Source organism: Symsagittifera roscoffensis, chromosome 3, assembly GCF_963678635.1.
Source record: "Symsagittifera roscoffensis chromosome 3, txSymRosc1.1, whole genome shotgun sequence".
In the NCBI taxonomy this organism is placed as follows: Eukaryota; Metazoa; Xenacoelomorpha; order Acoela; family Convolutidae; genus Symsagittifera; species Symsagittifera roscoffensis.
The window spans coordinates 59470586-59496091 of record NC_087064.1 but is presented as its reverse complement, the minus strand read 5'-3'; the positions used below and the strand labels follow the sequence as shown (position 1 = coordinate 59496091).

The window sequence follows — 25506 nt, the reverse complement described above, 5'->3', positions numbered from 1 at the left end:
TCAATTTGTCGTGAAAAATGTGGGAAAAAAGTCAAATTGTCAATGCAAATGTTGATTGACATTTTATCTTCAAAAAGTTGTAGAATTTTTTTCCATCAAAAGCAAGAATCATAAGCTTGCGGTTATTAATAAGCTTCTTGTGGTCAACTTTTTTGACAATTTGTTGCGTAAATTTGTTTGGAAGCAATTAATTCCAAATCTTGTATCTTGTTCACATGCTTTTGTTCCTGAAAAAATGTTAGAATTAGAAATAGATAGAAAATGTTTAAATTACAATGAAAACTTGAAATTTATGCCATTTGGGAAAAGTTTCCATCTTTATGCCATTTGGGAATTATGCCATTTGGGAAGTTACCATTTAAAGGCCTTTCTTTATGTTTACTTCGACGCTTATAAGGTTACTTTTGATGAAAAAAAACCTTTGAAAAAAATTTCGATAAAAAAACTTCACCCGCTCTCAACAAACCCCCCCCCCCCCCCCCCACGCAAAGCTGCCTTGACCAAAAAATGAAACATTTTGAGCTTATCAACGCAATATTTGGATCAATTAGCTATAGCCTCAATTCAATTTGGAATGATTTTTAAGCCTGAGTAGTTCATCGCCTTAGACGTTCGTTTAAGTGTTTGGGCATCGTGCATCTTTTTTCAACACTCACATCACACATGTCTCTCAGCTGCTGCTTTCTCTGATGTTTGCTGTCTTGAATACATTTTCTTGCGCGTTTTCTACCACACTTTTGGGCTGATGTTCCTCGCCTTGAACATAAGGTTCAGATCAATTGGCAAGTGGTTTTGACGCCTGCCTGCCGCTTCCACAAATCGCCTCTATAAGGAACTCCAATTACATTGGTACTCTGGTTTCAAGGCTGCATCACTTTCAGTCGCCTCTTTTGCATGCTGTTCAATCAATGGATAACTACAGTAAACCTCTGCTTCTGAGTACCTTGGAAGACATGGTTAAGTTATTGCGTGCAAACCTATAATGTTGATTTAGTCGGAAATGTTCAAATCCCCATAATTTCACAGAATAAAAAATCAGTCTAAAACGTTTCGGTCAAAATTTGTTAATTGAAGGCCAACTTTTTTTTCGGCAATCCAGTTAGGGGTTTTTGACAATCCAAGCATTGAAACGGAATCTAACACAAACGGTGTTTTTTCATTCTTCTTAACACATTTGGTAGTTAGGATCTGAATGAATTATCTGATGGCTTTATAGCAAGTTTCGGAAGCAAAAAGAAACAAAAACTGAAAACTAGAAAACCCGAACGTGTTTGCCAATTTACATTTTGATATTGATAACTTCTAGCAATAATAAGAAACAGTAAGAAAACTGCTTTTTTGCACCCGTTTTCAGTATTAATTTTTCCGTCTGAAAATTTAAAAATCTATAAACTCCCTATTGTACTTACTGTTTCACCAAAAATCTTTAAATCTTTAAAAACTCCCAATAAAAGTTGCTGTTCCACCAAAACTTAAAAATCATTTAAAATTGGTTGTTCAACTTAAACCTGTTGCTTCAAAAGTTTTTGCATTGACAATTTCACAAAGGGAAGGGAAGAAACTATGGTGTGGGGTCCACGTTTTCTTCCCAGTGTTGAATAATTTAAGGAAAACTTGTGGGTCAAATGTAGTATGATATTAAATCACTTGAAGCCTTGATTTGGATTTACAAAAGTTTCAAAACAAATTTCTCGATGTGGAGAAAAACGTTTAGAAAGTTCCAATATTTAAACCACATTTTTGAAAATAGGTGACAAATCAGTTTGAATAATACTCAATGTTCAATGTAGTTTCGTACTTGACTTAATAGTTTTTGTTGCGACTTTCGAAGAAAGTGAAGAATATATATGCCCGGGGTGGTTTTTGTTATGCAGACCAATTTTAGGATAGTTGACTGCGTATGGGCATCGATCCGGAAATCTTGGGATTGCCAACCAAATTAGTTCTAATTATTTATAGGGTTCCATTTAGTGTAGATACATCAATTCCTAATTATAGGGTGCTTTTATTTTTTATCTGCTGTTGTATACTTGCAAAATCAGTCCTGACTAGAGATGAATCAGAGTCATTTGTATAGTAACTTATAGCGCTGATTCGTTGATGTGTCTCAGATCTGATCATGGATCGATCACATGTCATTCATCAGAGCTTGAATCAGCGTTGGAGAAAAATTATGACTTTTTCGTTGAAACAGCCTTGATCATCCCTTCATTCATGCTTACTTTGGGCAAAATTTAACACAAATGATAACACAAAGAAGTGTTTCGATCTATCCTACTAAAATTGAAGCGTATAAACGGTGTATCAGAACAAAGTTTTCTCTATGAGAAGGTATTTTTTTTACCCATTTCATTATCTCAACTCTTAGTATTCTGTAGAACGGAAAGGTTTGACTTTCTCTGCGGGGTGTTAGAGAGAATAAGAGCACAAAAAATGTTAAGTAAATGGAAATTGTTTTTAACAGTTCGAAAAAACTGAACAAAGCTGATGTAGAATTAATATCTGTCAATTGAAAAAAAACATGAGTCAAAGTCCATCAAAATTGCATGAGTTGTTTATATTGGTAAGTTTCTTAAGAAAACATCCATTGGAATGTTTATTCTGATAAAACATTTAAAATTAAACTTTGCTTTTGAAGGAATGAAAACTTTGGCTGAACTTGTTGTCATACAGAATTCGTTAAAAAGTGAGTTAACAATTTGCAAAAAAAAAGTGTTTGGAATCGAAATTTTACAAAAAATGGTTGGTTAAACTGTTTCTTATGGCGTTGCTAAAAAATTTGAAATCAATAGTTTTCAATTTCTATTGGAATCCCCTGTTATGTATTTTCTATTGCAGTCTATTTCGCTTTCATTTTCCTTCAAGACACTCGTAATCTATTTCACTAAAAATTTTTGAGGCACCGAAATTGAGGTACAAGTTAGTTTTGGGCTTATTAATTTTTTGTTTAACAAAGATTATATCATTAGTTAGCTTTTAGCTTAATTACAAAAAGACACAAAACCCCCGCCTGTAAAATTTCAAGTTATTACGACGGCATGCTATTACGACTAAGTGAAGCGTTTTACTAATTGAAGAACCACTGATCTTATTAATCATAATAGTTTGTTTGCATTTCTATTGTGTGATATAGATAAATTTACCAATCATGTCAACAATTTTAATTCCTAGGAGAGCACCATTGAACATACAAGTCCGTTCACAAAGGTCTCAGAGCAGAAATTTATCAGTTAGTTTATGATACAATGTGATACACAGTGAGAAAAATATTATCTAAATTTGAAATCAAGTTATGTAAATACTTTGATTTTATTTGTTAGGGTTTTCGCCCAAGAACAAAAAAAATTTTCGTGGAAAAAAATACAAAAAAGAAGAGCCTCATTTAACTAATAGAAAAAACTTCTCAAAAGTTCTTGCTTATCCAAGATATAAAAATCTTTAAAAAACCTAAAAGTTTTTTCAGGTTTTCCAGAAAAATTTTCATGGAAAAATTTTTCAATTTTTCCAGAAAATTAGGATGAAAGCTTACGATAATGACAATGATGCTTAAAATTTTTCACAGACTAGCAACAATGGACTCAGTTGAGTTTTTTATACTCCTCTTGGCCGTCTTCTAGCTGGGCTGCTGTATTTCGGGATGTTTAACCAACAGAACCAACGTGTTAATTGAGGCTCAGTAGTTATGTGAACTCCTAAAAATCGCTCATTTGGCTGATCCTTTAGGTTAAAATTTTCTGGGATGTTATTTTTTTTGGTTGAATTTCCAAAAAAAATAATGTTTTCTTTTTATTTTCGCTTAATGTCCTTGTTTTGGTTTCATAATGCTGCTGTTTTGTTCAAAGCAGCATGGTGTTCAGCATGCACGGACTTCCCAGTGTACATTTTCTAATTACACGGTCGAGTGTATTTAGTATAGATTGTGTGTTTGCCTGGTTTGAGTTGATTTCCATAAAAAAATATATGAAAAGCAGTTGATCCACAGTTTCTCTTGGAAAAACACCAAATCAGACTTTCCATAGTTTTGAGTTTGCACGATTAGTTGTTTACTTTTTACTTCCTATTACTCAAATAAAATCTTATTATTTGACCAATTGAACCTTTTGGTTCATGCGAATTGCATTTTCGACAGAATTAAGTGATCTACCGCCAGAATTAAGTGTAGTGAATTGCGACTTTTAACTCCGATAAGTCAAACAATTGCACCAACGGTTCCTCGACATGACCAAACATTGAACTAATTTATGTTGATTAAAACAACTTTATTTAATTATGAAATCAGCGGTTGTGTATGAATTGTTTAAGGAGCTTGCCTATCGATGGCGGTAAAGCTTTTGGACGAAAATTTGAGGGAACTGCCTGATTACTATTTTTTTTATTGGAGTGAATTTGGTCAAATAAAGGCTACCAGGAAAAATGCCATTTCAAAACATTGTTGAATCAATTTAGTTAATATTGGTGCAGAAACCCACTTAACATTTTTTAAAAATTGTTATTCAAATTGTGAACGTCTGTGTTGACTTTTACTGTGTACATTCTTATACTACGAAAACTTCACCGTGGCCCATTGATATCAAAGAAATTAAATGTATGTAATTATCCAGAGTTGGCAATCTGCCTTAGCATGCAGTTTCATTTCATTACAAATATAATAAAAAAATTAAGAAACGTCACTCAAAATAGGGAAAACAAGTGCAAAAAAACAGCTTTTGATAGTGCGTAACCTTTTAAGAGCCGATCAAATTACAATTGAAATAGTTTCTGTATGATAAATAACTCGATATTTCAAGAGGTTTAATTGAGAGTGCTGATTTTTTATATTTAAATTTACAAACACTCCTTGAATGCCAATCGAAGGAATACGATAATTTGCGGACATTTATTTTTTGACTAAAAAAAAGAGTTCCAAGGATTCAAAAAAGTTCTTTTACTTAAAGATAGCGATTACTTAGATTAAAGATTTCGATCAAACAAACGTTCAGCCTAAGTTTCGGACATTTAAATTGTCAGCTTAGATTTTTTCAAACGCTATTTTTAGCCGAGCGTTTTTACTAGACTTCGGATTTATTTTGTTCCAAATTTTGAAAAAAAAGTGCAAAGTTTCGCCGACACGCGCCAAATTTTGGCAAAAAAGAAATGAATTGGCAAGTAATTTGAACAAAATCGGCGCTCTAAGTAAAATACTGAAAAAATATTTGCTTGCTAAAATTTTAGCAAGTTATGAGATGTGAAAGATTCCAACTCCGCCATTTTGCCCACCATATTTTAAATTTCTCATTATAAACACGGCGCATCCGTCTATTTAATCCGACTCAAAAATGGTTAAAATTGAATCGAAATCATGTAATTGATATTAATAATGCGCTAATAGCAACGAAATTAATCATTTTGCGTTGACAATGTTTGAGAGGAAGGTTATCAAAAACATATATTTTTTGTTATCATTAGTTTTGTTTTTGTTTTGAAGTTAGGTTTTAAACGCTGCGTTTTTAAAATCAACCTTCTGTTCTGTTCAATAGTGCAGGTTAATGTTACATGAAAATTCTAGCAGCTTTATTGTTTGAGTTCTGAGTGCCATGGAAACTACGTTGACGGCAGATAAAATAAAGAGCTGGATCAATGAGTCAAGTATGAAAAGTGACCAGGTGGATTCCGTGTCAGTCTATGTCAGCATGTGCGACGACAAAAACAACTGCAACGCCATGGCATTATGATTGTTTTCTGGCGGGAAGTGTAAAGTAGAGAAATTATCAAAATTGATCAGCCATATTTATTTAAAGTTCTCCCACAAAAATTTCACAGATATGTTTTTTAAATTTTTTCAGAAGTTTTAGGGCGCTTTTCAGAATTTGACTGTTCCGCGCTTTTCTTTCCTAGTATGATTAGCTTGTAGCAAAAGAAGCTAAAAAACATGCGATTCATGGATACCCCGCGTCGACGTTTGCGATTTATGTTTCGAACGGCTCGACCAAAAAATGGTATGTTTCAACCGATTCAAGAGAAGTTGTCTATGTTTCGACCAAGTTCGATCGAGGAAGAACATTTCGACCAAATTCGACCGAGGAAAACGTTTCGACCATGTTCGACCGATGAGTTTTTTCAATCGCACTCGACCATGGGGCCTTCTCGACTATGGATTTTCAGTCGAACTCTGACATGTGTTCGATTCGCCTCGAGCAAAACGTAAATCGCAAACCTCAACCCGGGCACCTACACAGCTCATAACTTGTAGACGTTGTAGTAATTCCACATTTTTCAAGATTTCTTGAGCTCGGACAAATGCCAAAAAAATTTCAATGACAAAGCGCTTAAAAACTTACCTTTTCAGGCCATTTTAGATGATTAAAATTAAGTTCAGCGTCACTAACATCCTTTGATTTAATAGCAATCATTAACCATGCTAAGTTTTGCGGCATTAGAAGACGCCATTGTTTTAAGCCAGAAGATCACCTGCCCCATATGTGCGAAAACTGAAGCGAGTTATCTCGATCGCATTAATTCGAGGTTACAAGTTATGATTATGATCGGTCTTCATAATTTTTCCTGTTCAAACCTGGTGGGATCTTGCCATGGCATTGGCTTAAAATTGCGTTTTGGTAATTCTACGCACATGTGTTGTTTTTGCAGTGGTCGGAATCGTGAATGCTCCGAAAGAGAGCGAGTGGATGCGCTATTACTTTTTTTGTTGGCCCAACAGGTTAGTAGTGCAAGTTCGGATGGTTTCAAAATGTTATATTCTAATTATTATATTAACTGCTAACTGCTAATAACATGTTGGGCCAACAAAGTAATAGCGCATCCACTCGCTCTCTTTCGGGAGAGCTTTAATTAAATAGAATTATATAATATTTAGATTATAACATTTTGAAACCATTCGAATTTGCGCTAACTAATGTTATAAAAGGGGACATGAGTAGTTGAGGCGATGATATAAATCCAAAAACGAGCGTTGAAATAGAAAATTTCATTTAAAATACTCCAGAAAACAATTGTCTCTGCAGCCTGAAAACGGAAAAAAGGCGTTTGTGTTCGGCATCGGAAAATACAACATCGAAGACATTGAAAATGACAGTTCAGCGGTCGTGCAGAAACTAATGACTGTCTTCCAAGCATTTTGTGAGAAGGTGATGTCTAAAATGGTGGGGGTGTGGGGGTGTTCTTCTCCAGAAGTGTTAGCTGCAGGCGATGACAAAAAAGAGGGAAACAAAAGATTGAAGCGATCAACTGGGGAAGAAGTATTAATTAATTTTTGTTACAATAACTTTCCGTTGTTCGTGATGACGAATCGTTTTTTCGAGCGATTTCAGGTGCACATGTATGTATATCAAAGAAAGCTCATACGTTCGGGCGACGGAGTCAACCTCTATTTAATTTTTTATGATAGCGTTTCCCATGGTTTAGCAATTACTGCTTTTTTCATGAAGCTTAGCTTTAATACGAATCGCTAACCGCTGCCGAAATTGTAAAAAAAAGTGTAACGCAGGTAAAGCATAGTGCAGAAAAAGCGACGCAAAAAAAGAAATAAGCTCAAGCAACGTAAAATGATAGCAACAAAAAAAATAAAATTAAGCACCAAGTTTTTCGTCGTCTTCAAACGGCAAGAGGTTTATTTTTTTTCTTCAATCCGCTTTTTTGAGTTTTTTAAGTATTTTTAAAGTTTTTTAAAGTATTAGAAAATAAACTAAAATAAAACGAAAGATAAATCGAACTGGGGAAATTTTTGTGACGATGAAAAAGAAAAAATATAGTTTTTGTTAAGTAGAATGGCCACAATTACATTAAGCAATCTTTATAACGGATAGCAATCTTCATAAGCAATCTTCATAAGCAATCTTCATAGACTCAGATCGGCTTTTCAAAAAAAAAATTTCCGCTTTCGATCAATTTGATTTTCAGAGCTCTCCGAAAACAAAACACGGAGGACCTATTTTGTTAATAGTTTTCTGCGCCGCAGGCAAATTTTGAAAAAAAAAATTAAGCTTTAAATTTGACCTAAAAATATTGTTTTTTTTGGCGCGCGCTCTTCCTTCAAATTTGGTTATATTGAGGCATTTAGAAAAAACAATTTTGGTCAGCCAAAAATGGAAAGAATCAATTGGAAGTGAAAGTGCGTTGAGAAGAAAAATAAAAGAAAATAGCTTGGCATAATGATCATAATTAACTTTTCAAAAATATCAACTAAACATAACATCAAAAATTTTGTTGCAATTTTTTTCTTAAAGCTTGAAAATCTTTTTTTTGTTTTTGCATTAAAACTAAGGTTTTCACGACTTTGATAACCGGTGTTCATTTAAAAAACTGTAATATCCTTTGCAAAAGAAAATTTTGAAAAAGTACAATATCAAAAATCAATTGTAGAAGATTGAGTCGGAAAAAATTGATACGACCGATCACCTAGCCTCAATTCAATTTGGAACGATTTTGTTAAGCCGAATAACAAATAATTTGTCTAGTGAAAAGAATCTTCAAAGCGCGCATAATTTTTTCCAGAGCATGGCCAAATTTTCAAACTCCCATATTTTGCAAAAACTGATCAAAGGTCGGCTTTCTTTTGATATTTGACTTCAAAGAGTCAATATTTTCAAAATTGTACAAAAGTTTCTTTTAAAAAAAACTATTATTTAGATCGCCGATCACTGTCTGAAAAATGAAAAAAACCACCCCAATCATAGTTATTGCGTTTTCTTCAACAGTCGGAACAATAACGGCTATCAGTAGAATATCTAAAGAAAGAGATCTAGATTGAAATATATCTGCAAATTAAAACAAATATGTGCAAGGTTTCGATGCAAAAATATGATTATTGTTTAGATTATTAACAGTACAAAACAGGGGTTCCGCAAACAGGGGTTCGCGCAGGTGGTTTAATCTGCGCGCTTGTTTGAGATGAATGTTTTCTGTTGAGATGACTTAAACTTCAGATTTAATACATGCTTGGAAAAAATATTCTACGGTAGATCGATTTGGGGAAGGAAAATTTAAGGTTGATCAAAGTATGCCTTAAAGCCCATCAAATATTAAGAAAAATTTTTCATTGAACAAAGGGAAAGAATTGAATTTAAAAAAATCGTTACCAAACCGCAACAAATCCAAACTTAGCGTGAACAAAACTTTGCCTTTTTTACTGAAAAACAAAAAGATGACAATTGTTGATGACCCACATAAGCATTTACTGATTGCAGTAATTTTTTAATTGAAAAGTGGCCAGAAACTACTGCTGATTAACAATATTTTTGATGGACACTTTTTTAATTTGAAAAAAAAACATATTAAAAAAGTTGAGCCAATAAATTTTCGGCTGGGAAACCTGAAAAAAATTCGTATTCCGAAATAAAAATTCAATCAATTTTTCTTAAAATTTGGCAAACTAAGTGTTTGGTTTTGGGGTTTGTCTTCTTTTTAACAAAAGAAACGAACTGAAATCAAAAATTCATAAGCTCTTCGCAACAATCATTTTCAGGCGTATAGAAAATGGATGATTTTTACTGGGAAAAAATATTTTACGGCTTTCATAAGTGTCTTCACTGAGCTTTTTGAAACTTCAAAAAACAAACACGCTCAAGCTGTTTTTTCTTGTTTAAATATATTTATTGAACAAAAAGCAGCCAATAACAATTCGTGATTTACATAAATATTTCTGCAAGAAACCACAAGTTGTCAAACAAGCTCTAAAAAATACCCGACTTCTGTGTAAATGGTCCAAAACGACACAACTAGGTGTGCTCGGGGTGGTTTTTTTATCCAGACAAACTTCGACTTATTGACTTTTTGACGGAATTTTTTCATAAAGTGTTGCCTTGAGCTCAAATTTAGAAAGAAATTTCAATTGTGATCATTTTTCGCAATGTTATGGGGGTTCCAGGTTGCCAGCTAGGCCAATTTGGAACAATTAAAGCGCAATATACTTCGGGTTATCAAAGCGTAAGCGGTCAGTTAATCCATTTTAGAAACCGTTCCAAATTGAACGGAGGCATGAAACTGAGTCTAATTAATATTTTGCTACATGCGAAAGATATCAGTTGGTTCTTAACACAGCGTGTCGGGAATTTTTCTCAAAAAACCTGAAAAAAAAATTTCGAAAATGTTTCTATTTATTTATATATTTTCTATCTTCATCATTTCTCAACAATACTTCATATACCTCAAAAGGCACTGAGAAAAAGGCACAGGGTTTCACATTGATACGAGCAGTTTTATCATTCTGCTGCTTTAATTTCGACACGTACGAGCTTTCTTATACCACAGTTTTTTCCTCAAACTTGGTCGGAACAGAAGTTTTATAAGCAGAAAGCACGGAAAACAGACAAAACAAAAAAATTTAAGTTTCAATTTTTTTTCCAAATTTTCTTTAATGATTGAAACTTCTTTTAAGACTGGACTAACCTTTTCTGAGAACTGGATTTATAAATTTTTTAATCTTCGGAGATTTCTGAAAATTAACACCGATTTATAGAACTAAATTATTTCAATTCATTTTCAGCCATATGCATTTTATGTACTGGAGAGCGTGATTTGCCTGACATTTAGCAAATGAAACTGATGTGAACCTAAGAAGAAATTAAATGTCGAACTGTAAAAAAAAAAACAGATTTGAGTGCTTATAATTTTTAGACCTCTCTCCTGAAGAAACGCATTAGTTTCATTGACATTTACAATAATCTAGGTTACGACAAGAAAACACTTGAATTAGTTTAATTGTTTTTAAAATTTCGCATTAACTAATGCGTCGCAAAAATCTGTGCTAATTGCAAAACAACCTATTGCTTTTTTTGTTGTTTATTCCAGCCATCGAACGAGTTCTGGCCCTGTGCCAAAATGAGTTAGCTTCATGTGGGATGTATTGATAAACTTTTGATTAGGGTTTTCTGCCAATATGGTTTTATATTTAACATTTTAAGAAGTAAATTCAGTTTCTGTCAATGATCGCATGTCGATGAAAATTTAAATAAAGAGTTTCAAAAATCAAATCAAAGTCAAATTGAATATCATTTGAATACAGTCTTGAACTTAAAAAACAAAGCCAAAACTGACTTGTTTCTTGAAAAAACTTCGATTTGAGACTTTCAAAAATACATATACACCCTCAAAGCTCTTTGAATTTCAAAAACAATTTAATATTGGTGTTTTTTTATAATATTAATCCAATTCGAGAAAAATGGACCAATAGCTAAGGATTTAATTCCGCTGGGAAATCTAAAAATTAACATCAACTTTCGAATCTAAAAATTAGCCAAAAAATCACGTTTTTTTGCGCCATTTCCACGTTAGTTTTTGGGGAGTGTTATTTTCGAAACTCTGAGCAGATGAACTTCAATTGAACTCAAAAAGGGCATATATACCTAAGTGCATTCAAAAGATGCATCAATATCTATGAATGCACATCAGTAGTTATAAGACTTTCCTGAAAATGAAAACAAATTACCAATACCTATATAAGAGTTGTAACGCTACGTAACTACGTAACGTTCATCACTCTCAATAAAAAACAAAAACTGAAATCAAGTCAAGTCCTTAACTTTTCTCCTACGATATCTTTAAAATAATTTCAAAAAATTTCAGGCGGATTACGAAGTACAGGTCACACTCGATGTTACAATTGGTATTGAATACAGCGATAACGACGTGAACAAGGTTTACCAAACGGTCATCAACGAACTGGGCAAAGATGACGAGTTCGCTATGGTGGTGGAAAAGTTCTCCCAATCAATCCAAACCAAGTCGGCAGCTGAAAAAACTGCCCGGAACATATATGCAGTTATGCTGGCATGGTCTATCCTGTCAATTTTGTTTTCCTGTGGCTATCACTGAAAATCCTCAAAAAAATACAACGCGTCAACGAATTGAACTTAGATCTTCACCACAAAAATTTACTTCTCGAGACTGTCAGCTTTAAAAAAAAGGCAAAAAATGCGTCGATCCGTTCTGCAAACGACTCAGATGCGTTCATTGCACATAAAAACACAATATCAGAAGTTTGACAACATAATCATTATGAATTTTGTTCTGCTTGCGCGAGTATAATTCATTTTTTTTTTGTTCAAAAAGTCCTTGCTATCAATCAATCTCAAAATATAGGACATTAAAGGATCATAATGAGAAGTTCATACAAATAGTTGAACCACAAAATCAGCCGAGTTATGGGAAACTAAACAAAACAACTTATCTCTATTGAAATAAAAATCTGATTGAGTGTATTTAATGAAAATATTTCAAGTTTCAGATTGTTTTATTTGCTTCTCATTTTCAGTTTGAGGAGAACCACTTTCGACTTTCTCGTCCAGCTGTGATTGTAAACCAGTGCGAAGTAGTTTTCTACCAAGTAACTGTATAGCTATTGCCCCAAGAGGTGCAGTTAGCAGAATGGCCAGCACAGCAGTTGTCAGAACATCACTCGCATAAGCCTCGTAATTTTCCGTCTTAACGTTGTGAGACCTGGAAACGAAAATTCTCAACAATTTAGGTGTGACAATGCTGTAGCTAGCATAAAAATTCAGAATTACGAGAAAAAAGTAACAGTTAAAGATGCTTTTCCTCATTTTTAGTTCGTAGTCGGAACATAAAAACACGAGTTCCAATTATTCTACCCAATTGGAAAAAGGGACTTAAAATTTACAGGAATGATCGGTAGCTACGCAGGTGGCTCAGGAAAATGCGTCCACAATAACTAGGTAGGTCAATTAACCCGAGAAAACCGGAGAAAAATCAAAAAAATTTTCTCGACACTTTTATTCAAGCTGGAAGGGCTTTATAAAGCTATCACAATTGAGGTTTTACAAGCTTTCTTTGAGGTGCGGAAATTAGGAGGGAAATCCAACCTACGCCATTATATATTTAATTGTCAGGCAAAATTTTCACTTTCACGTATGCAATTAGCTGCAATAATAAACAAGGATGGCCGGTTATAGAGCAAGTAGCACAGAATAACGTGGTGTGATAAAAAAGATGCGTGGTTTGATGAAAAAAAAGATGCGAACGAAAAACTATAACTTTGAGAAAATAGCATATTCGACAGTCATAGTAAAATAGGCCAATTGAAAACGGTTTTTGTAGAAAAAATAAAAAAAAACTTGTAGAAATAGAAAATTACAGAATTTCTTTTACCGAAAATTTCGAATTTTTGATTCGCAAAATGGCGCTTAAAAACTCCAAAAATTAACTTTACTTCAGTAAATTAGGCATTATCGATACTTACCGATAACAGTTTTCTTTAGTAAAATCAAGTTTTCTGAGCCGAACTGACCAATGTTATTCAATCGTTGTCGCTCGAAATTAGACAATAAATGAAAAATTTCAAACCGGTTTTTCTCGACATTGGGCGATTTAAAAAAATTAATGACGTTCGGATAAGGACTGGAGTGAAAAAAATGGTCGGAAAAAAATATATTAAAATAGCTCACATAAAGTTAATCGAAACTTACAGTGTACATACTATTAGTAAACACAGGAGATACAACACACTCATAGCATCAAAAGATAGTAGACGGGATGAAAACGTCGGAAAAGACTACCATAAATTTCATACGCGTCTATTTGCATAAAAGGAAAACATGCCAAATAAGCTACCTGCCAGAAATGAATTAGGATCGGCACTGAGTTTACGCATCGGTAAATAAGCCGACAACACTTGAGTAGCCGACACACTCATAGGACAACTTTTTTCGCTTCCAAACGACGCAATATGAAAAGACTAAGCCGATATATTATGAGCTCTCTTATATCAAATAAAGCAAAAAAACTGAAACGTAACAGACCAAATCTGAGTTGGTGACACTTCAATCAGCATTAAAAACAAACTTCGAACAGAAAGGATTTTAAAAACAGACATGCTCACGACGAAATTACAGTTGAGTAATTGATTAAATAATTCTGTGGAAAAAGCTGCTCAGATTCGATAACGCTTGCTAATCGTAAAAATAATAGAACTTAAGTTCAAAAAATCAAGGAGGCTTGTGTAAAAAATATTTTGAAAACCCTTATCAAACGCCGATATAGAACTTTCTTGAGGGGGCGCATTTGGTCATGAGCTTTTTCAAAATACAAGAATTTTAGGAAAATGTTCTGCGCCACAAGCGAGCTTTCGAACACAGGCCAAATTCTCATTTTTGAATACTTTTTGGAAAATTTTGACCAATTGACGCCTTTAAAAAACAGTCAGCCAAAAATAGTTTTCGGAAAACAAAACCGACATAAGGGTTTAAACTAAATTTGAAAACAAACACCTTGCAACTGAGCCGGCAAAGCTGGGGCGAAATATATGCGGTCAAAAAATATCAATGTTCTTTTGAAAATTACTTCAGCAGATCTAAGTTTTGAAAACTCACTTGATGTAGTCCAGAGGAACTGAGCCAATTGCGGCCTGCACTGTGGCTTTTGGACTCCAGGCGACAGCCACGAACAACATTTCACGCCAGTTCAAATTACTCCCGAAAGTACACAAAAAGCTGGCAGCAACCCGAAATATGAGTCCGACTGTAATCACAAGTACACAAAGCAGAGCCCGGATGTTCATCACGACTAAAAGGTCAACTTCGTAGCCAATCAGACCGAAGAGAAAAGGCATCAAAAGTTGCCACAGCTGTTTAAACCACGACTCCATGACTTCGCTGACTGCTGGGTTCTTTCGGCCGACAATCACAGCGAAGATCAAACACGACAAAGGTCCTGCACCTCGCGCATCGAGACGAGAAGCGCCGAGGACAAAAACTACACATATTAGAAGGATTGTGATGAAAAACTTCTTAGATGAGATAGTATTTTGAGATTTGAGAGGAGGAAAGATATAAATGAGGAGTCCCAGAAACACTCCTAGGGCGACCCCGCCAATCAGTTCGACCAAGAGCATGATATAAGATGTCGCGTTCCCAGTTGCCATGCAGATGTCTAAGCATATAAAATATTTTCAAAGCTTCCTTCATCTTGACGATGCGCAAACTAAAAACGCAACAGAATATAGTGATCACGGACAACTTAATTGAAACAATCGCCAACACCGTGAATTCATTAAGTCTCCGCTCTAAATTTGTTTGAAAAGCAATAATATTCAGACCCTTTTTCTCGACAACTAGAACATTTGTCGGAATTTTATCGCAGTTCGAGTCACACCCGAGATGGCTTCCATTTGATATGAAACTGCGCGATTTTTTTTATTGTACCTGTAATTGCTAGGTAAAAAGACAATATCAAGTTCCCAACCACGAAGTCCTTTAACACCGATGATTCGAATAGCGACAAACTCCAATATCAAAAAACTGCCAAAAGACGGAAAACCACACGACCTTAAAATAGATAAAATCATTCAGTTCATTAATTACATAATCGCAGCGTACTGTCTTATAACGGTATCCACTTTTTTGTCGAAAATCAACATTGAATTTGGTTTTTAATTTTTTTGGGACGCAGGATTTTTTTGGGGAAATTGTTTTATTTCTCGTGAACAACTATGTGAATTTTCACAAAAGTGGTACCAATCGAAAGACCGGATACTCAGCTGTCTGCCTGCATGATCCACTATTCTTTTCACTTTTCTCGATGTTCTACAACCTTCGAAAATTTCAGTGGGGGAATTTTTGACCTGTATTTTTTCGATTTCTTTTTATTTTCTCGAAAACTACCCTACCAAATAATCTGGTAGATTGAGGGAATAATCAAGAAAACATGTTATGGGAATTATCCATGCATATAATCTGCTACGACCTAATTTTTGTAGAAAAAGAGTTATGGCCATAGAAAAACGTCCAAATTTTGACCGTGTTTTGAAAAATTCTTCCTTTTCTCTAAATGTACTTTGCCAAATCATAGACTATAGATTCAATCGCAAAAAAAAGTGTTAGAGACCCTCATTTCACAAACGGCTATGACCAATTTTTCGAAGAAAAAGAAGTTATGGCCATAGAAATATACCAACTCAGAAACTTTTCTCAAAAATTACCCTGCCAAATCTGACGTTGAAAAAACAGCTTTTGTGCACCTCCTGGGCAGAAAAGTTGTCGCCTTAATTTTTCGATGAAAGTTATCGCCTTAAAAAACGTACATAAACGTTGCCCGTTTACCTTTCGCATCAATACATTTTTAAAACATTATCGAAGAGGTACCTCCAGCTTTAGTTGTGCCGCTAGTGTTCAGCCTTTCTGAAGTGGCAGTGGTGCAGATGCTAGGATCTGTGACGTTAAATCTCAAGGTCGGGCGTTCGATTCCGGCACATATCAGAATTTTAGTTTAACCTTTTTTTTCATCACTTTTTGACCCTTTTAGAGCTAGTTTTTGCCCTTTTCAGGATTGTGCTTGCGAAGTGCAGCTTCGCCTCTGTGTAATTTAAAAGAACCACCCGCAAGATTCAGACCGTTCAACTGACCGAAAGCAAGTGAGAATCCCAGAATGGCACATATGTCATCCAGACTGGCGGCCGCTATGATGAGAGAGGGAATGCCCTGTTCTACTCCAAGCCCTCTCTCCTGAAGTGCAATTAGTGAAGGAACTACTACGGCAGGAGAAACAGCTGCCAAGATGAAGCCCAGGATGAAACCCCATATCAAAGGGAAGTCTAGACAAAAAAAAACATCAAAATTCATCAAACATTAATTAAAAGTTCAAGTTTTAATTGATTCGATGCCGAATCGCTATTATATTTTGTCTTCATCATAATTGGTTATGGACATGATCAAAGTAAGAAACTCCGTTTAGTCAAAGTTAAATACACTACTTACATTGATGCTAGATTGTATGATAATTAAATCAAAGAAACAAGAACCTAGAATGAAGTATGATATCACAGCCACCACAGAAGCTTCAACCGTACATCCAGGCACGAAAGTCAGAAGAAACACAGTCTTCTTCAGTCGAAATATGGACTTGAGATCGAGACTCATTCCGGCTCTGATCAGGATGATTGCGAAGGCGCTGTTGCGCAGACTACTCGAGATGCCGCTGCTGTTGTCGATTGCGGGAATTGGCAATTGTCGAACAGCTATGCCTAAATAAGAGCCAAGGAATCAGTTAAAACTTCTATTTTCAAATGTCCGATAATGATGTGCTAAGCCTCAGATAAACGTATGTGCCATAACTTGAGTAATATGAAAGAAAGAAGGCGAAGCGGAACACTAAGAAATCAAACATATATGGAGGTAGACTTCAAAAAAGCACAAATAATCAACTAGTTGAAAATAGAATTGGAAAATATAAATTAGACTCGAACGAAGACACTGCAACAACTCAGTCAATCCTTTCTAGATCGCAAAAAAATAATCAAAAGTAACAAAAACTGACTAAAAATGTAGAAATAGCTACTAAAAAAATGTAGAAATAGCTACTAAAATGAAAAGAAAAGAAAACTCAGCTCAATTTATTTAGACTCCAATGATCAAGATAATAAATGAGTGAACTTCAGATAAACATAATAAAACGGCAGTTGATATGCAACCAGAAATTTATTGAAAATCGTTTGTTTTTAGAGAACTCTTTTAAAAATTCCAAATAAGTACACAAAAAGATTACTCTCTCACTTTCAGGCATCACCACAGCATCTGAAATTGAGTTCGAAGCCAGAAAAGCGCATGTTATCTATGTATAAAAATGAAAATCACTTTTATAGATCACTTGTATAAATATCGATCACTTTTATAGTTTTCTGGAACGCAACTTAGAAACGATGGTAAATTCAAAAACAATGTTCGTTGGGGATTCTAATATTGATACACTGGTTGAAAATAGTTGCTCAAAAGGGTTGAAAAATTTAAGTAAAAGTTACAATTTTGTTATAAATAACGCCAACGAAGCAACGCGCGTTACTAACCGTAGTAGTACTTGCATTGATCATATAATTTCAAATTTTCCTGTTGCAACTCATAATGTAATTTCTGGTATTAGTGATCACAATATTATCTTCGCCGATATTAACGTGGTGTCAAACATAGATGATAACTTGACTTTTCGTAATCTGTCTTTTCTAAAAAAATCAACCGAAAAAATATTGTTTTTAGCAGATGTGAACTACCTGTTAAAAAATGTACCGGAAGGAACATGTGATGAAAAAGTTGAGTTTCTGATTAAAACAATTATCGATTGCCTAGATGTATTCGCTCCATTAAAAGTATATGGTAAAAAACGAAAAGTGAAATCACAATGGATAACTCCAGAAATTAGAAAACTAATTTTTAAACGAGATAGACTTCTTCGCCAACTACAGGCCTGCTGGTCGACTGAAACGCATGTCAATTATAAAATCATTCGCAATAAAGTAAACGCCTTGCTGCGATTAGAGAAACGGAACTTTTATACTAAAAAAGTGGAAAAGGTGACTAACAGTAAAGATTTATTTAAAATTTTTAAAAATGTAGGAATAGGAAAGACCGGGAATAACACAACGACACATATTGATGCGAATAAATTGAATACTTTTTTCTGTAACATTGGGTCGAAAATTGCATCGCAAATACCTTAATCATCAGTACCGATATGTAGATCGCCAAAACAAGTGCAATCAATGGTAATGTTTGAAACTAACCACAGAGAAGTTCTAGATGTTATCAATAGCCTTAAAAGTAAGTTCTAATGTGGACCTGATGATATTTGCAATGAAATCATCAGGCAGTTAGGAGTGGTAATTGCACCACTAATATCCGATTTTTTTAACGAATGCATTCACCTTGATGTTTTCCCAGACTTACTGAAAATTGCCAAAGTGGTCCCTATGTTCAAAGATGGAGATAAAACAGATCCTGGTAATTACAGACCAATTTCGCTGTTGTCTTGCCTGAGCAAAGTCGTTGAGAAACTTATACATTCGAGGTTCATAAATTTTTTTGAGAAATTTTCTATTTTAAACATGAACCAATATGGTTTTCGATCTAAGCGATCTACGATTCAGGCTGTTGCGAGGCTGACCGAATTTGTAAGAGATGCTACTAATAAAAGAGCGGATGCAATTGCTTTGTTTTTGGATCTCAAGAAAGCTTTTGACACGATTGATCACAAAATTCTGATGCAAAAATTGGATCATTATGGAATCAGGGGTAAACGTAACAATTTGATTAGAGCCTACTTGACTAATAGAAAGCAGTATGTTGAAATTGGAAATAATAGATCAACGCTTGAAAATGTTTCAACGGGAGTTCCACAAGGATCTGTTCTAGGTCCGCTTCTGTTTTTGATTTACATAAATGATTTACCTGATAGCACTAGTTTAGATACTACACTTTTTGCAGATGATACATCCATTATGACTTCTGGTAAGAATTCTGGAAAGAAATTAAGAACCGAATTTGACATAGTTTACAATTACTTATGTTGCAATAAACTTTCACTGAATACTGATAAAACTGTTCTGCTAAATTTTAGCAATAAAAATGGAGAAATTGGTCTTGATATAAAAGGTGAATGCATAAAAATGGTTGATTGCACGAAGTATTTGGGTATCTACATTGATTCAAAGTTAGACTTCAAGATGCATATTGAACATGTTATTAAGAAATTGTCTAAACTGTGTGGAGTAATAGATCGTTCCAGAAAATTATTTAATATTCCAATGCTTCTACTGATATACAGATCCTACATCAAACCTGTTCTTCAATATGGCGTATTGGTTTATGGCTAGGCAAGCTTAACAGATCTAAATAAAATTTTAGTAATACAGAAGAGAATAATACGTGCTATTTTTAGAATTGATTATAGAGAGAGCACAGTTGAAAAGTACAGACTGCATAAAATTGAAACGGTGTTTGATCTTCACGTTTACGAACTGTTTAAAGATATTTGCTACAATAATGTTTGTGATAGTACCACGACTAATAACGTGGCGTACTTCACTAGGAGAGTTGCTTCTGGAAAAGTTAATAGTAAAATACAAAGAACGAAATGTTTTCAAAATTCCATAAATGTTAGAAGAACCATTATTCATAATTATATAACTGCATCTGGTTTATTGAATGAAGATGTGACAAGTTTGCAGAGACATCAACTCAAGATTTTTATACACGATGTTTTTGATAATTATCTGCTTGATAATAAGGAAGTTCATAAACAGCTGTATTGTCATTGATATTTGAGTTTAAGGTTGTCTACTAGATAAGCCGTAGGCTTTTTAGACAATCCTTGTTGATGATTGTAAATATACATATTGTATTGTAATAATCATCAACTGAATTAAATATTATTATTAAAATTGAAAAGAAAATATTACACCAACTGAAAAAACAAACGACAAAACTTCAGCCAACAGTAGAGATTTCATAATAATCCAAAAATTGCGAACTCAGCGTGGAACAAAAAAAAACATTATTGAAAAAATTTTTCACACAGAGACGAAGCAGAGTTCTGCATCACTTGCGATACAACGCAAGCGCAGCTTTGCAAGCTTGCGAATTAAAAAAAAGACAACATTTTTGGAAAATATTTTTTTTTGGAAAAACTGAAATTTTCAATTTCAAAAAACAGCCAAAAAACACAACCACCAGCATAACATAGGCTTTTAGTACTTACCGAGTGGCCACTAAGTCAGCAACACGAATATAGACGCCCATCGAGCATATACAAAAACAAAACCATAAGAAAACAGTTGTCATAAAAATTTTGAGAGGTTAAATTTTGAAACTTTTACACAACAAACAACCTGAAATATATTTGAAAACAATTTACTCAGAAAAAGTATATCAATTAACAGCCTTTAAAATTTTCGAATATTTATAGAACGGCAAGTAAGGCGACAAAACTTGGGTTGAGTCCCGTCAAGCCTAAAACAAAAGTTGTCATAAACAGTTGAGAAAGTGAACCTATCCCACCTGAAACACAAAGAACAAAGAAAATAACTTTCGCTCCAAATTACTCAAAATGAGGTGAACAGACTGACATAAAAGCATCAGCCGAAACCGTTTTACCGGAAAAAAAACCGACAGAAAAATTTTTTTCAGTCAGAGTTGATAAATTTACAAATTACAAAGAAATTTTCAATTATAGTAAAAACTGTACAAAAACTATTGGTAAAAAACAGCTAAAATAGCCGAAAAAAAACCATAACAGACAAAATCAATGCATTTGCGGGAAAAAAACGAAATTAGGCCGTCGAAAATTAAGACGAAAAACAAGAATAATAAAAACATTATGTTTTTCTATAATTTTTACGTATAATACTGTTATCCACCTAAAATCGGCTCGATAATTCTATTAGAGTTTTCAAAAATTGAGCATGTCAGTAGCCAGCGAGTGAAGGTAACTGCATGTATTTCGTACAGATTTGTATAAGTTGTTTACGGGGGAAAAGCTCCCAATTATCAAACAATGCTCTCGTAAATTTAACAAAAAAGACAGAAGAATACATTGAAAGCAACCATTATTTTTTTTCACAAAAAAATTGGAATAGGACAAAAGCCTCTCATAGTTTTCTACACAGAAGCCACGTGGAAACTCATACTTTTTCAAACCTCATAAATTCTCACTTTATAGCAAAGGAAATAAAGTGAATTAAAAGCCAAATCGCGAAAAATCAAAATTGAGCGTGAACGAACTTAAAGATTTTTTCCTGTAAAAAAAACATAAAACACCAACAACTTTACAAGAGTTATCACTACGTTCATTACTCTTGATAGTTTGATTTTATTTTCGATGTTTGTCATAATTTGCTTGAAATTAAGTTCAATTTGATAAAATGTGCCCAAGATCTATGCCAGTTTTGAGTAAGCTTAGAATCAAAAACAAAGCCAATCGAAGATTGGAAAAGAGTAACGAACGCAAGTAAACATAAAAACACTAACTTTGTTGAAAAAACCTCAACTTTCGAACTGCAAAGAAAAAAAAAGCCCTTTAAGCTCTTTGCAGAGCGAAATATGATTGCCACTTTTTTGAAAACATTAACCCAACTTGTGAAAACTGAATTAACAGGTAAAGTTTTCATTCCGCTGGAAATCTAAGAACTAAATTCAACTTTCGAAACTTGAAATCGTTCACGTTTTTTCGCGCCATTTCCACTTTCGAATTTAGAGAGTGCTATTTACGTCACATTCAACTGATGAATTTCAATTGAAATCAAAAAGTGCATATATACCTAAGTGCATTCATAAAATGCATCGATATCTATGAATGCACATCTGTAGTTATTAGAGATTTTTATGTACATTTTAAGACTTCTTCCTGGAAAAACTACGTTCATTACTCTTAAACACGAAGCTTTAACTTAGCCAACACTGATTGAGCAGATGCCCGTTGATCCGATAAAATTATTGATAAGAAAATTGAACTATAAATTATTTTGAAACTTTGTCCCCTCTCTGGAGCAATACCACGCCTATAACACCTTTCAACCTTCAAAGGGCAAAAGTTTAGAATAAGCCATCAGAAATTAATGATACCTTGCAAGCCAACTGAACCTCTCAAGCAAAAAAAACTAAAAAAAAACTCAAACTTTACAAAGAAAGCTTGTAAAATGACAGCCAACATTAAACAGCCAACATTTAAAAAAATCGAACTAAACGGGTATCTGAAATGCAAGCAAGCTCAAAAAGATTTCCAAAGGAGGAAAGGCATGCTGAGATTCTGAGATGAGTCCTGTTAGCAGAGTTTTTAACGGGAAAAAGTTCGATACCGCAAAGTCAAACGCTTAAAAATGGGGAAAAATCAACTCTCCCATCAAAATAAAGAGGAAAACATATAAATATTTATTGGAAACGCAACGAATGAAAAAGCCAGAATTATATATGAACTGAATTAAGACATTTTGATTTGCCTTAAAAAAATTCCATTCGAATATCATTCACAATTATTATTTCAATCGATTGAGCTTTCGAAAAAAAAGTGTTGAGATATCAACTGACGAAAGGCTATCGAACAGTAAGAAACCTGTGTTAGTTATCAGAAAAACAACGTATACTTGCAAGACTTGAATATTGTCAAAACATTAGCTGAACCCATTATTGAAACGTAAACGGTAATGAATTTTATTCAAAAGGAGGCCTAACCCGGAGGTTGATTACTTGGGTTGAAATGAGCGCATAAATTCAGCGCCCTTTAAGCTAGCTATGACTTATTTGCATGAGCTCGCCTTACGAATCGGAACGCATTGGCGATTTGAACCAGCAATCATATAATTGCGGGTCACCATAACTACCGGAGCGCCACAATGCCACATTGTGTTCTAAGCCAGTAGTTTTAATTGAAACTAAATTTCTACGCATAGGTATCCAACCAAAAACCATATATCTATACCGATTGTAAATTATATCTAGTTTGAGCATAATTTTATCTACAATAGGGCCAAAAAAGTTTAGACAGGATCCTTTTAAGCTAAAATCTAATAAAATAGCCAACTGACAGAGTTGGAAAAGAGTAATGGACGCAATGAAACTGAAACAAAAACTGACTTGTTTTTTCAAAAATCTTCAATTTTTGAATTTCGAAGCCAAATAGATGGCCTTAAAACTCTTTGAATTTGTAGAACTATTTATGATGGACGCTTTTTTGTTAAAATTAACCCAATTTGAGAAAATTGGATTAATAGGCTAAACTTTTATTTCACTGGGATATCTGATAATTAATTTCCATTTTCGAAATTAGAAGTCGATCACGTTTTTCGTGACCTTTACATTTTTGCTGTTCGATAGTGGATTTTGCTTTTCTTTTAACAATGAAAATCCACTGAGGGAAAAACAAATGAAAAATCAAACCGCAAAAAATCAAAATTGAGCGTGAACAACCTGAAAAAGAAACAAACAAAAAATCAGCAAGACCTATATATGAGAGTCCTCACTACGTTCATTACTCTGAAAACATTGGAAAAAAAATGGCAAACAAATATTGATAGAAAAAATTGATAATACAGCTAAGGTATACTGATAAGGTCATTAGAAGACAGCATTTTTCATTTAAGGTTGGCTACTATAGCTTTCGGTTCATGATATAAACCGCAAGCTTTTAAAATATGTTTCATGTTTTTCAGTCAAGTCAATGCTTGAAAGGAATTCGACCACTTGACCATCCAAGCTTTCTCTACTTTGGCTAAAAAACCTTGAAAATTTTCTACGGTACCCTCAACGATTTTTTTTGGTCTAAACTAGAGCTAAGAAAATCAATTAAGTCGATTTTTAAAAAAGTAGGCGAAATTTTGTCAATTTAATGAAGCCATTCCATATTTGTTCTGCCTGTTTGCCAGTATGCACCACACCGAGCTCTGCAAACATTGAACACATAACTTTGGAGAAAGCATAAACTTGAAAAAAGTCGCACACTAAACTGTTCAAATATAAAACACAAACAGCAGATTCCCAAAAAAAGCATTTTCCAACAAAAAAAAACAGTCAAAACCTTCCAAAAAAAAATTTTTTTTTCAGGATTTGCCTGCTGCAACGTGGAAAATTTGGTAAAACTATTGTATTTATCTAGATCGGAGAGAATTAAATTTGGTCGACCTAAAAAAAGCAATACTGCAGGAGATAAAAGTATGACTTTTTCTGGTATTGCCGAATTCTATCTGAAACCATCAAATGCATCGTTAATTAAATTATCTGAAACCACCAATTAATTAAATGATTCATATTCTACTGTGTCGCTGCAAGGAAAATTTTGTCACTCGACACGCACGTCTACTTTTCTCACTAGTCAAGCATTTCAAGAAAAATCTTGCAGTCTGAAATCACAACTTAAAGCTTCTCTAACGAAAGCCTACATTAGGGTGAAGCGATATATGTTCAAGAGGGTTCAGCGAAGCAGTAGCAAAGCTTACAGCATTACAATTTTCAATTGAAGGCCTACTATAGTAACTGCCCGTGATCTAGCAGCAATGAACATTTTCATCAGCAATTTACCTGCAATCAGCATTCCCACCAATCCTGGCATCTTCAGTAAAATGGCAAGTTTGGATAAAATAACTGCAGCCAGATAAATCAAGAATATAGTGAACAGGTATCCGGCATCTTTGTATGGCAGCATCATGTCCCCAGTAAGAGACCATAGAACACAAAAAGTGGCCACAGAAAGAAGTAGAAATGACCATAGATTCCATAGTGGTTCTTTCAGGCACAATTCGGACTGTAAAAATTCACCTCTATGAATACTTGTTTCAGAATTGTTGTCAATCGGAGGTTCTGAAGAATGAGGCTTTTGAAGCTCCATTTCGTTGTCATCTGATGACGTCATAATACCTCGGAAAAAGTTCGTATGTTCTTTTTACACTTGGTTTTGAGGTTAGTAGTTAGGTTCTTCGCGTAATATAGTCATCTCAAAAAATTGGTCAGCAAGTCTAAGATGTTCTACAGGATCCGCTATTACGCAGATTTAAGTCAGCTAGAGAAATGCATGCCTATTCTTACTTCTATATTCAGAATCTGACGGCTCTCTAACTGCTTTTTGCTCCTGAGGACCAAAAACTATTTTAAAACTTTTATTTCCCAATTTCATACTAAAAGCTAATGAGGCACGCACATCACTATTGAAAACAATTTAAATTCCAAATAATGCACTATAAATTATATATTACACAAAGACAAAGCCGAACTTTGCAACACTTGCGAAAAAAACATTACTTCACAAGAC

The 25506-nt window shown here is 34.1% G+C and overlaps 3 protein-coding genes across 4 annotated transcripts in view; 1 reads left to right on the top strand and 2 right to left on the bottom strand.

Annotated features, from left to right (window-relative positions):
* Positions 1-12026, top strand: part of LOC134841386 (uncharacterized) — a 29635-nt gene extending 17609 nt beyond the window's left edge. For both annotated transcript variants that reach the window (XM_063857336.1, XM_063857335.1), the window contains 3 exons: positions 5563-5702; positions 6999-7232; positions 11557-12026. In XM_063857336.1, the coding sequence (XP_063713406.1) occupies positions 5563-5702; positions 6999-7232; positions 11557-11805 (623 nt within the window). In that variant the 3' untranslated portion in view covers positions 11806-12026. The remainder of the gene's footprint in view (positions 1-5562; positions 5703-6998; positions 7233-11556) is intronic.
* Positions 1-25506, bottom strand: part of LOC134842178 (coiled-coil domain-containing protein 103-like) — a 239828-nt gene that overhangs the window by 210996 nt on the left and 3326 nt on the right. The window lies entirely within an intron of this gene.
* LOC134841385 (sodium/hydrogen exchanger 9B2-like) lies at positions 12098-25179 on the bottom strand. The gene is made up of 5 exons (XM_063857334.1): positions 24780-25179; positions 16745-16966; positions 16349-16537; positions 14319-14877; positions 12098-12429 (listed from the first exon to the last, which is right to left on the bottom strand). The coding sequence occupies exons 1-5, from the start codon at positions 25108-25110 to the stop codon at positions 12207-12209; spliced, it is 1524 nt and encodes a 507-aa protein (XP_063713404.1). The 5' UTR covers positions 25111-25179; the 3' UTR covers positions 12098-12206.